Source organism: Mesoplodon bidens (genome assembly GCF_964165515.1).
Source record: "Mesoplodon bidens genome assembly, chromosome: 7".
In the NCBI taxonomy this organism is placed as follows: domain Eukaryota; kingdom Metazoa; phylum Chordata; class Mammalia; order Artiodactyla; family Ziphiidae; genus Mesoplodon; species Mesoplodon bidens.
The window spans coordinates 114,213,487-114,225,561 of NC_138164.1; the positions used below are offsets into that span (position 1 = coordinate 114,213,487).

Here is a 12,075-nt window from a genome sequence, read left to right on the forward strand (position 1 = left end):
TGGCCACAGGCCTCAGCAGCCCCGGGGAGCCACTCAGACACAGGAGGTGGACCAGAGCTCTGCCTAAGCCCCTTCCCCACCTCTCTGTTCCTTCTCTCACCCCCTCCCCATCTTGTCACCTCCTCTCTGCAGCCCCAGCAGGGAGGGTCCACTGTGCTCAGGGTTTCAGCCCTGCTGTGCTCTGTCTGGAGCGCCCGCCCCTCGCCCAGAGCGGGGCACAGTCCAGACGGCTCCTCCTTCCAGAGGCTCCCTCTGCCACTGGGCCCCCCTCACCCCCGTCCCCCTCACCCCCCTACCCGCCCTCCTGGGAAGGATCTTCAGGGCCTGCCTTTCACTGAAGAAGGCGTGTTAAGTCCCCCGGGGGCTGGGTCTGTCTGCGGCTGGGTGGGGTCTTCAGGGATGTGAACCTCTCTGCCGCCTCTCCTCCAAGGCTGAGGTGCATGCGGTGCCCAGGGGACCGGGGACCTGGCTGGCACATCTCCCTCCATCTCCCCTCAGCACCCTCCCTGCCTAGAGCCTTGTTCTCAGGGCGTCCCTGAGCGGCACGTGCAGGTTATGTTGTCAAAGGTCAGGGGTTTGTTTCCCCACAGCAGCCACGTGCCTGGGGCAGAGCCGGGCAGGACTGGGGGTGCTAGCGAGCAAAGGCATGCGCAGTGTTTCAGACAAACCAGAGGAAGGGCTGACGCCTCAGGAGGTCTGTGTCGGGGTGGGGGAGGGTACTGTCAGTGCCGGGTGTCGGGGCAGGGGATCCTGAAGGGACTCTGGTGAAGCTTCCTTCTTGTTAAACCGAGGTAACACCTCCCGATTTTCCCCTTTGGCAGATGGGGATTGTGTGTGCCGGTTTCCTTGAACTGTCACCGGCTGTGTGGCTGTAGCCACGCTTTGGGGAGCAAGAAAGCCCAGGTGTGACCCGGTGTCCTGGACAGTGTCCCACTGGCCGGGCTCCCTGGCTGCACCCTCAGCTGTGTCCTGTCACTGCCGTCTTTTCGGATGAGCCTTCGGTCTCACGGACCCCGAGCCCCCACCCCGGCCCCTGGCTCAGGGCGAGCATGGTGGTCGTCAGGCTCACATCAGTGTGTGGGCAGTTCTCGCCGGCGTCCCCTGTTGTCCCAGGTGGCAGCTCTGTCTTTGTGTCAGGAGCCGCAGCATCTAAGCAAGGGGAGGGGTTGATGGAGTCTTGAGGGGGCAGGTGGAGCATCATCACATCGTTTACTGCGTTTACAGTGAACCCTTAGACCACGCCTGACCTCAGGAGGCATTCGAAGTGTCAGGGGGACTGGGGCTTGGCCACCTGAGAGTTTGCTGGCGCTCCCTGGGGTCAGGAGCTGCTGGATAGCGCTATCTGTCCCCCTCCCCGTCTGCCGCTGTCCGCCCGCCTGCACACATGTACACACACACACACAGCCACCTCCCACCCCCTTCACCGGTCAGTTACGTGCATCCTCTGGGTGGCACGTGGCCAGGCCCAGGGCTGAGTGCTCCGTGACCCGCAGTAGGGAGCAGCGGGTGGTCGCCTGGTGGCCACACTGGACGTGGATTCTGTGCCAGGAGGAGGGAGAATCGCTTTGCAGACACAGTGGCAGGGGTCGGGGTTGGGGGTGGTACCGAGAGTGGGCATCTGTGCCCTCAGGTGTGCAGGCGGTGTGCAGCCCGCGCTGGCTCCGGGAGAGGGCTGCGGAGCACAGCTGGGTTCTGGGTGCAGGAGCAGCGCCTTGTGGGTAGCTGGAAGGTCACCAGATGCCCAGGGCGTGTGAAGACTCAGCTTGGTAGCTCTTCCTGGCCCAGGGACGGAGCTGCACCCCGCCAGGCTCTCAGGGTGCAGGCTGCCCTTCGCCCAGCGGGAGGCGTGGGCGCATAAGCAGCAGGGGCAGGGGGCAGGGCTGGAGGAGGAGGAGGTGGGGCTGCCGGGGGACTCTGATCAGACGAGGCTCGGCTCCGTGAGCCCCCGACCTCAGCGTGGGGAGGACCCGGAGCTGCTCCCAGAGGCCTCCGGGGTCCATGTGGAGCCATGAGTGCCGGCATCAGCACCGAGTCCGGGAGCCTACGTGTCGCCCGGGCGGGGGACAGGAACTGCGCGGGGAGCCGGCCAATGGCCCGCAGCTGTTTCCGTCCTGACCTGGCTTCTGCGCCCGGAGGCGGCCCACATCCTGTGAAGCCTCCACAGAGGCCGTCCTCCTGGGGGGGTGGCCAGCTGCATTGCGGTCCAGGCGTGCGGCCGGCCCGTGTGCAGGGCCCGCGCCTCCCGTGCGCCCTCCGGCCGGGTCGGGCGCCTTGTGCTCGGAGCCGGCGGAGGGGAGGCTGGGTGTAATGGGCCTTCTCCCGCCCCGTGGGGTTGGGATTGTGGGATGCGCCGCAGCTCAGACGTGAGCAGGCAGAGAGGGGGCACGAGCACTGGACGCGGGCGATGCTCTCGGGGTCCACTTTCCCCTTGTCCCGTGGATGACCCAGCTGTGCTCTCTCCCTGGCAGGCAGAGGCCGGCGCACGCAGCCCCCGTGGTCTCCTCCAGCCGGGTCTGAGCCGTGCCAGCTCCGCCTGTACAACAGCCTGACCCGGAGGAAGGTAGGGGGGCCCGGGGAGCAGGGGCAGCGGCTCTAAGCTAGTTGGCGAGCGTCCTCTGTGTGGCCGGAACAAGGCTGTCCTCAGAAGCACACCTGGCACACCTCAAGGGGCCTGCCCGTCGGCGCTCTGGCTCTGGCTGTGCTCGGGGCCAGGCCCGAGTGTAGATGCTCGTGGCTGCTCCGAGCCAGGCCAGGAGCCAGCGTGCTCTTGCAGGGGACCTGTGGTGGCAGCTGGTGTCCCAGTGCCAGCCAAGCAGGGCCTGTTGCTGTCGGGGGCCCAGCAGGTGTGGGGACGAGGGCAGTATTGGCCAGGGTTGCTCAGCAGGGCCATTGGCTCCAGAGATTTTGAAAAGGACTCCGGCCGAGGGCTCATTGGATTGCCGTCAGCAAGCACCCTGAGCAGATGGGAGACGGGGTCCCCCTCATGGACTTAATTGGTGACAGCGGCCCCTGAACTGGTCTGAGACCATCGGGCCGTCGGCGGGAGGCCTCGCTCTCTAGGCCAGCTCCTCTGGGAGTGCGGACCCCTGGGCATCTGTGAAAGGAAACCTCCCCGCTCATGTCGTTCCTGGGGGCAAAGGCAGGGCAGTCCCTGCGCTCAGCACGGGGCCTGGCTCGCAGCAGGTGCTTGATGAACGGAAGCTGCTCTTGTTAGAGCAGCAAAAGCAGGAGCATCTGTCTCCTTGACCCCCAGCTTGCGTCCACGAGTGGGATCCCAGGGAGGAAGAGGCCTGCCCCCATCCCAGATGACTGTGACTTTCCCGTAAAGCTAAGCAGTCCTCGTGGAATGTGTATGAACCATTTGTCTCTGGCGGCTGTGGTCCTGTCCGGTGCCTCCTGCATCCTTTGTGACGGTCATTCCTTCATTTCCAACCAAGGACGTGTTTGTACCTCAAGACGGGCGGAGGGTGACGTGGTACTGCTGCGGGCCCACCGTCTACGACGCCTCCCACATGGGACACGCCAGGTAGGGCTGCACCTGGGCGCCGCTACAGGAACCCAAGCTCTGAGAGGAAGCTCAACGCCCAGCCTTTCCTCTTATTTTTAAGAAGAAAAATTTTCATTCCGTCAGTACTACATATTCACTGTAGAAAAATTAGAGAGACCAGATAACCAAAAAGAAAAAGCCCACAGCCCCAGTGTTCCTCTCCTGGACTCTGACCAGATACTTTCCTCCGTGTGCCTGGCAGTTCCTCCTCATCTGAGGCTCTGGAGGTGGGGGGTGGGGGGTGCCCGGTGCTGGGATCCCTGACACCCAGACCCATGGCCAGTGTGCAGTGCCCCCCGCCCCGCAGTCACGAGTGGGGTGGGCATGAGAGTAGCGCCTTTGGGGGGAAATGCGGGGGATCTTTTTCCTTGTACCTGTTTTAATGTGCGTGATGTGCCGTGTGGAAAGGTTTGTCTTTTTATTGCTCTAGGTCCTATATCTCCTTCGATATCTTGAGAAGAGTGCTGAGAGATTACTTCAAATTTGACGTCTTTTATTGCATGAACATCACAGACATTGATGATAAGGTAAAGGGAGTTTTCAAGGTTAAATTTTAAATACAGTGGACGATACAAGGGAAGAAATGACTTCGGGTAAGTTAATAAAGTAACGTTGGCTTGAGTGCCCTCAGCCCAACACATGCTGTTTGAATCCCCTCCGGGACTTGTATCACGGTTTATGCAGATGATGTTGTCCTGTATTCAGCTGTTTGGATGCTGTCGGGAAACCTGGGGAAATGTTAATAACACCCGGTGCTCCAGGGAAGGCGCGTGCTATAGTGTCTGGCACTGCGGGGAGGCCGGGCCTGGCTCAACATGTTCGGACAGTCCCGGCGTCGGTGGCGGGGCGGTGTGTGTGGGTGTGAGCTGAGGCACCGCCCGGCACTCTGCACAGGGACCCGGCAGGTGCCGAGCTGACCCCCATTTCCCTCCTCTGCTCCCAGATCATCAAGAGGGCCCGGCAGAACTACCTGTTCGAGCAGTACCGGGAGAAGCAGCCCCAGGCAGTGCAGCTCCTGGAGGACGTGCGCGCCGCCCTGCAGGTGGGCCCCCTGCCGCTCCTGGGTCCCTGCATCCCCACGTCCCCGTCCCAAGCGCAGGGGCTGTCCTTGCCGCGCTTCACAAAGTGTAGGGTCATGACGTCTCGGTCGCGGTGCTCCCCTGGCCCACGGGGAAAGCCGCCAGGACAGACGCACACGGGCGGGGCGGGGGCGTGGGTGACCGTTGCTGCCGCTTACGGGAGAACCTAAAAACTGGTCACGGCGATCTGCACCGACTTATGAATCTTCCACGTGGAGCTCACGAGCAAATGACACGCGTGTGACCAAGATGCAGAAGCTGTGCTAAGCTTCTCCAGTGGGTGGTGCTGGAAATTTCTGGAATTATTTTAAGAAATTAGTTCTTTCCAATTTAGTATTTTTGTTTTGAATAAACAGTATTACAAATGATGGTGTCATACAGTGAGGTCAGGAAAAGGCATTTTCTTCTTTTCCATAATTGTTATCTTTAGTAATTGCAGTAACAATTGCTGTTGTGCTTTTGATGTTTTATCTCTGGAAGAAAAAAGTAGGAATAAAATTAGGGCTTAGCAATCCTCTAGGCAGACGGGGGGCGGCCCACTGGGCGATGGCGCCTTCGTGGTGGCAGGTGACAGCCGTTTGTCCTGGGCACGGCCTTAGGACGCTGCCACGCCCGGCTCACTCAGACGAGGCAGCACAGGACAGCCTGGGCCGCGGGCCAGGGTCCCTCTGGGGTGACACTCCACGGACACAGACCTCTGGGTCGCCACGGGCAGTGGGCAGAACTGGCCTCGTGCGTGGAGTCACCTCTGGACACGGGGTTCTGCTGAGCGGGCATAACAGCTGTGGCCTCTCCTCACGCCCGCAGCCGTTTTCAGCGAAGTTACGCGAGACCTCGGATCCCGACAAGAGGCAGATGCTGGAGCGCCTGGAGCGCGCGGTGAGGCTGGCGGCGGAGCCGCTGGAGGAGCCGGCGCGGCGCGGCCTGGCGGGGGCGGAGCTGGAAGGCCGCGTGCAGGTGAGGCTGAGGTGGGTCCCGCCGGCCCCTCGCCTTTGCCCCACTGCCTTCCGGGAACCAGCAGGTGCTCTTGGGGCGGAGCGGGCTTCTCGAGGTGTTTCCCACACTTGCCGGGGACTCTGTCCAGCGTGGGCACTGGCAGCACCTGGGGCAGGCGGAGCGAGAGATGCCGCTGGACCTGCGCTCCGGGCCCGCGGGGACCCGCTGGGCTTGAGCCTTCCCCGCGGCGGCCTTCTGCCCCTGAGGGCGGGCTCGGGGTGCCCGGGTGCCCGGCCTTCCTCCGGTCCCGTCCCGATGGCCCTTCTCCTCTGCGCCGGCGCCCCCTGCTGGCCGCCTGCAGAACCGCGGGAAGGACGCAGCCAGGTAGGCTGCGGCCGAGGGCGCGGACGTGTAAGGGGGTGCCAGCCGGCAGGGCCCCCCTCTTCTGGGGCCTCGCCGGGCAGGATGCTTGGTGTGCTTGTCCTGAGCTTCGTGAGGAGTCAGGCGCACGGGGTCTTGGGGACGAGGGCTTTCCTGCGGGCGCGCTTCTGGGACAGGCCACATGAGGTACCACCCGCCCTGCAGTGGACGCCTCGGGCCCAGCCGTTTGTTTCTTCTCCTGGGAAGCTGGTTACGTTTCCGTGTTACCAGCAGTGATGCTGGGAATTCTCTTCCCAACGATTCCAGTAAGGTCCTTTTTATTAAAATTGTGGTAAAATATGCATAACATACAGTTTACCACTTTAACCATTTTTAAGTACGTGTGTTCACATTGTTGTGTAAACATCACCACCATCCATCCCCAGAAGGTTTTTCGTCTTCCGAAAGGGACGCTCTGTCCCCATGTAACACTCCCTCCCCTCCCCTCCCCCAGCCCGGGCCCCACGGTCTGCTTTCCGCCCCCATGAATCGGGCTCCTCCGTGGACCTCGTACAAGTGGGATCACACAGTGTTTGTCCTTTTGTGACTGGCTTATTTCACTCAGCAAACTGTCCTCGAGGTTCATCCATGTTGTAGCCTGTGTCAGAATGTCCTCTCTTCTTAAGACTGAGTACTGCTCCGTGATGTGGGTGGACCACGTTTTGTGTGTCCTGTCATCCTTTGATGAACGTTTGCGTTGTCTGTTGTGAATCATGGTGCTATAAACATGGGTGTGCAAGTATCTGTTCGAGTCCCTGCTTTTAATTCTTTTGTGAGTATACCCCCAAAAGCAGGTTGTACACCAACTCAACTTTTAATATGCTGAGGGGCACTGCCGTGCTGTTTTCCATAGAGCACAGGGGTTCCAGTGTCTGCACATCCTTGTCAACCCCTGTGCTTTTCTGTTTTCCTGACTTTGCAGGACATTTGGTCCATGCCAAGAGGTCCTTGAAATTTGGTCCCATCCAAAACGTCCATGGTTATATCTGGTCCATGCCAAATGGTTTTAGATAGGACCACACTTCAAAGACTTTTTGGTGTGGACCAAACGTCTTATGGACCAGATGTCTTACATGTAAATGTATCCTCCTACTAACATGCTTCCAGTGTCCTGTTAATTTGCCTCAACACCAGCACTTTGTGTTGCTGGATTCATTCCTTTTTATCAATGGAATGTATACTGTAAAGTGGTAATTACTGTGGTTTGAATTTGCATTTCTCCAACCTCTCCTGAGACTGAGTATCTTTTCACATGTTCACTTGCTGGCTGTAATTCTGCACATGCATCTTCTGCCCCGTTTTCCACTGGGCTGTTTGTCTTCTTACTGGTTTGTAAGCATCCTTAGGTTTTCCCCAGACACTAATCCTTTCTCATTTAAATGTGTTGCAAGCACCTTCTCCTCATTTGTGGCTCTTCTTTTCACTTCCTTTTAATAACAGAGGGTCTTAGTTTTAATGTATTCAACTTTATCAGTTTTCCCTTTTATACTTGGCATTTTTGTGTCTTAAGAAATCTTTCTTGCCCTGAAACGTGAATATATTCCCCAGTATTTTCTTCGGAGGATTTTAAAGTTGTACGGTTCACATTTAAGTCTTTGATCCCCCAGAATTAGTTTTTGTAAGTCGTGTGAGTAGAGATCCAATCCCCTCTCCCCCGCACAGATATGGCCCCCCTTTCCTCAGCCCCTTTCTGTCGTGTGTCGTGTCTCAGTTCTGTTCCATAGGTCAGGTTATCCACCCTGGGTGAGTCTCACTGCGTCTGTCACCGATGCCTGGAGAGGTAGGAAGCCTCAACTTGTTTTTGTTCTCCAGATATGGTTTTCTTTTTTTTTTTTTTTTTAAGAGTTATTTATTTATTTAATTTATTTTTGGCTGTGTCGGGTCTTAGTTGCAGCACGCGGGATCTTTCGTTGCCGCACGTGGGCTTCTCTAGCTGTGGCATGCTGGTTTTCTCTCTCTAGTTGTGGTGCTGGCTCCAGGGTGTGTGCGGTCAGTAGTTGTGGCTCACGGGCTTAGTTGCCCTGTGGCATGTGGGATCTTACTTCCCTGACCAGGGATTGAACCCACATCCCCTACATTGTAAGGCGGATTCTTTACCGCTGGACCGCCAGGGAAGTCCGTCCAGGTACGTTTTGAATGTTCCTTGCTTGTCGAGTCCCATACAAGACACTGATGGGGTTTATTTATTTATTCATTTATTTATGGCTGCGTTGGGTCTTCGTTGCTGCACGCGGGCTTTCTCTAATTGCGGTGAGAGGGGGCTGCTCTTCATCGCGGTGCGCAAGCTTCTCATTGCGGTGGCTTTTCTTCTTGCAGGGCACGGGCTCTAGGCACGCAGGCTTCGTAGTTGTGGCGCATGGGCAAAGTAGTTGTGGCTCGTGGGCTCTAGAGCACAGGCTCAGTAGTTGTGGCGCACGGGCTTAGCTGCTCCGCGGCATGTGGGATCTTCCCGGACCGGGGCACGAACCCGTGTCCCCTGCATCAGCAGGCGGATTCTTCACCACTGCGCCACCAGGGAAGCCCTTAAATGTTATATGTTGAAGGATCACTTCAGAGCTCCACCTTTGAATGTGTTGATCCTCTCTATTCTCTCTTTCTATTTAAAAAAAAATTGTTTTAAAGAGTTTATTATTTTAGAGCAGTTTCAGGTTCACAGCAAAACAGAGGTTTCCTGTGTACCCCCCACCCCACCCCCATACACACAGAGCCACGCCCACTGTCAGCATCCCCCCCAGAGCAGTATGTTTGTTACAACTGGTGAACCTACACTGACACATTGTCATCACCCACACAACGGTTTACATTAGGGTTCTGTCTTGGTGTTGTACATTCTGTGGGTTTGGACAAATGTATAGTGATACGTATCTGCCCTTAGAGTCTTACACACAGTAGTTTCCCTGCCCTAAAAGTCCTCTGTGCTTCACCCGTTCATCCCTCCTTCACCCCAGCACCTGGTAACCACTGATCCTTTTACTGTCTTCATAGTTTTGCCTTTTCTGAATATCACAGAGTTGGAATCATGCAGTATGTGCCCTGCTCAGATTGGCTTCTTTCACTTAGTAATGTGAATTTAAGGTTCCTCCGTGTCTTTTCATGGCCTGATAGCTCATTTCTCTGTAGCACTGAAGGTTAGTTCATTGGACGGACCACAGCGTATTTACGCACTCACCCACTGAAGGGCATCTTGGCTGCTTCCAAGTTTTAGCAATTAGGCATAAAGCTTCTGTAAACATCCATGTGCAGGTTTTTGTGTGGACATAAGTTTTCACCTCTTTTGGGTAAATACCAAGGAGCATAACTGCTGGATCATGTGGTGAGAGTAGGTTTAGTTTTTTTTTTTTTTTGCGGTACGCGGGCCTCTCACTGTTGTGGCCTCTCCCGTTGCGGAGCACAGGCTCCGGACGCGCAGGCTCAGCGGCCATGGCTCACGGGCCCAGCCGCTCCGCGGCATGTGGGATCTTCCTGGACCGGGGCACGAACCCGTGTCCCCTGCATTGGCGGGCGGACCCTCAACCGCTGCGCCACCAGGGAAGCCCCTAATTTTTGAAGAAACCGCCAAACTGTCCCCCAAAGTGGCTGCACCCTTTTCCATTCCCACCAGTGGTGGATGAGAGTTCCTGTTGCTCCAGATCCTCACTAGCCTTTGGTGTTGTCAGTGTTCCAGATTTTGGCCATTGAAATAATGTATGGAATATCTCGTTGTTTTAATTTGCATTTCCCTGATGACACACGATGTGGAGCATCTCTTGATATTTATTTGCCATCTTTATGTCTTCTTTGGTGAGGTGTCTGTTAATGTCTTTGGACCTTTTTTTAATCAGGTTGTTTTCTTATTGTTGAGTTTTGAGAGTTCTTTGTATATTTTGGATAACAGTCCTTTATCAGATGTGTCTGCAAATATTTTCTTCTGGTATGTGGCTTGTCTTTTCATTCTCTTGACAGTGTCTTTCCCAGAGCAGAAATTTTTAATGGTGATAAAGTCCAGCTTATCAATTCTTTTCTTTCATAGATCATGCATTTGGTATTGTGTGGAAGAAGTCATTGCCAAAGCCAGGGTCATCTTTGAAGTGCATACAGTCTTGGTCTAGATTCATGGTTTTTGCGTGTGATGCCCAGTTGTTAAGCACAGTTTGTTGGAAACTGTTTTTGCTCCTTTGCTCCTTTGTCAAAGAACAGTTGGCTATATTTATATGAGTCTGTTTCTGGGCTCTGTTCTGTTCCATTGCTCTGTTTGTCTGTTCTTTCACCAGCACCACACTGTCTTGATTACGGTAGCTTTACAGTAAGTCTTGAAGTCAGGGAGTGTCAGTCCTCCACCTTTGCTCTTCTCCTTCAATATTGTGTTGACTATTCTGGGTCTTTTGCCTCCTCTGCATATACACTTTTTTTTTTAATATTTATCTATCTATTTATTTATTTATTTAGCTGTGCTGGGTCTTGGATGCGGCATGTATGATCTTTTAGTTGTGGCATGCATGTGGGGTCTAGTTCCCCAGCCAGGAATCAAACCCGGGCCCCCTGCGTTGAGAGCGTGGAGTCTCAGCCACTGGACCACCAGGGAAGTCCCTCCATGTACACTTTAGAATCAGTTTGTCAATATCCATAAAATAACTCGATAGGATTTTGATTAGGATCGAATCGAATCTACAAATCAAGTTGGGAGGAACTGACACCTTGACAGTATTAAACCTTCCTATCCCCAAACATGAAATGTCTCTCCCTTTCTTTCATCAGAGGTTTGTAGTTTTTTTCATGTAAATCTTGTACGTATTTTGTAAGACATATATGTGAGTATTTCATTTCGGATGCTTATGTAAATGGTATTGTGGTTTTAATTTCAAATTCCACTTCTTATTTCCTGGCCTATCGTTTTGTCTTCTTTCCCAGTCAATATACAGACAGTCCCTGACCTCTGACAATTTGACTTAGGATTTTTTGGCTTTACGATGGTGCAAAAGCAATAAACATTCAGTAGAAACCATACTTTGAATTTTGATCTTCTCCTGGGCTAGCGATATGCAGTCCAGTACTCTCTTGGGATGCGGGGCACCAGCAGTGAGCCTCAGGTAGCCAGGGTAAACAACTGACATGACACACTTAACAATTACAGTGTGCCCAGATAACCATTTTGTTTTTCACTTTCAGAACAGTATTCAATACATTACATGAGATATTTCAACACTTAATTATAAGATAGGATTGGTGTTAGATGATTTTTCGCAACTGTAGGCTAATGTATTCCGAGCGCATTTAAGGTAGGCTAGGCTAAGCTATGATGTTGGGTAGATTAGGTGTATTAAATGCACTTTCAGCTTAATGATATTTTCAACTTATGATGGGCTTATAATCCTGTATAATCCTCTTTTTTTGCCCTTTTATTGCCTTATTGCATTAGCAAGGGCTTCCACTATGATGTTGGAAAGGACTGGTGAGGGGACATTCTTGCATTATACCTCATCTTAGTGGAAAAGCTTCCGATTTCTCACCATTAAGTCTGATGTTAGCTGTAGGCTTTTTTTTTTTTTTTTTTTTTTTTTTTTCGGTATGTGGGCCTCTCACTGTTGTGGCCTCTCCCATTGCGGAGCACAGGCTCCGGACGCACAGGCCCAGCGGCCATGGCTCACGGGCCCAGCCGCTCCGCGGCATGTGGGATCCTCCCGCACCGGGGCACGAACCCGTTTCCCCTGCATCGGCAGGCGGACTCTCAACCACTGCGCCACCAGGGAAGCCCGGCTGTAGGCTTTTTGTAGCTGTTTTTTGTTTGTTTGTTTATTAAGTTGAGGTCAAGTTCTCCTCTGTTCATTTACTGAGAGTTTTTATCATGAACGGGTGTTGCATTTTGTCAGATGCTTTTTCTGCACCTGTTGGTATGACCTTGTGGTTTTTCTTGTTTAGTCTGTTGATGTGATGATTTACATTAATTAATTTTATAAAGTAGAACCAGCCTTACACACTTGTGATAAATTTCACTTGGTTGTGGTATATAATTCTTTTTATACTTTTGTGGATTCAACGTGGTAATATTTTGTTAAGGATTTTGCATCTGTATTCATGAGAGGTTTTTTTTTTTTTTTTTTTTTTTTTTTTGCGGTA

The 12,075-nt window shown here is 53.9% G+C and overlaps 2 protein-coding genes across 3 annotated transcripts in view; both read left to right on the forward strand.

Annotated features, from left to right (window-relative positions):
* Window positions 1–12,075, forward strand: part of CARS1 (cysteinyl-tRNA synthetase 1) — a 47,710-nt gene that overhangs the window by 10,032 nt on the left and 25,603 nt on the right. For both annotated transcript variants that reach the window (XM_081241206.1, XM_081241207.1), the window contains 5 exons: window positions 2,469–2,560; window positions 3,438–3,526; window positions 3,978–4,074; window positions 4,491–4,589; window positions 5,434–5,583. In XM_081241206.1, the coding sequence (XP_081097332.1) occupies window positions 2,469–2,560; window positions 3,438–3,526; window positions 3,978–4,074; window positions 4,491–4,589; window positions 5,434–5,583 (527 nt within the window). The remainder of the gene's footprint in view (window positions 1–2,468; window positions 2,561–3,437; window positions 3,527–3,977; window positions 4,075–4,490; window positions 4,590–5,433; window positions 5,584–12,075) is intronic.
* The window catches only part of NAP1L4 (nucleosome assembly protein 1 like 4), a 112,336-nt gene continuing 102,100 nt past the window's right edge, over window positions 1,840–12,075 (forward strand). Inside the window, exon 1 of the mRNA XM_081241211.1 lies at window positions 1,840–1,849. The gene's annotated coding sequence lies outside the window, so the exon portion shown is untranslated. The remainder of the gene's footprint in view (window positions 1,850–12,075) is intronic.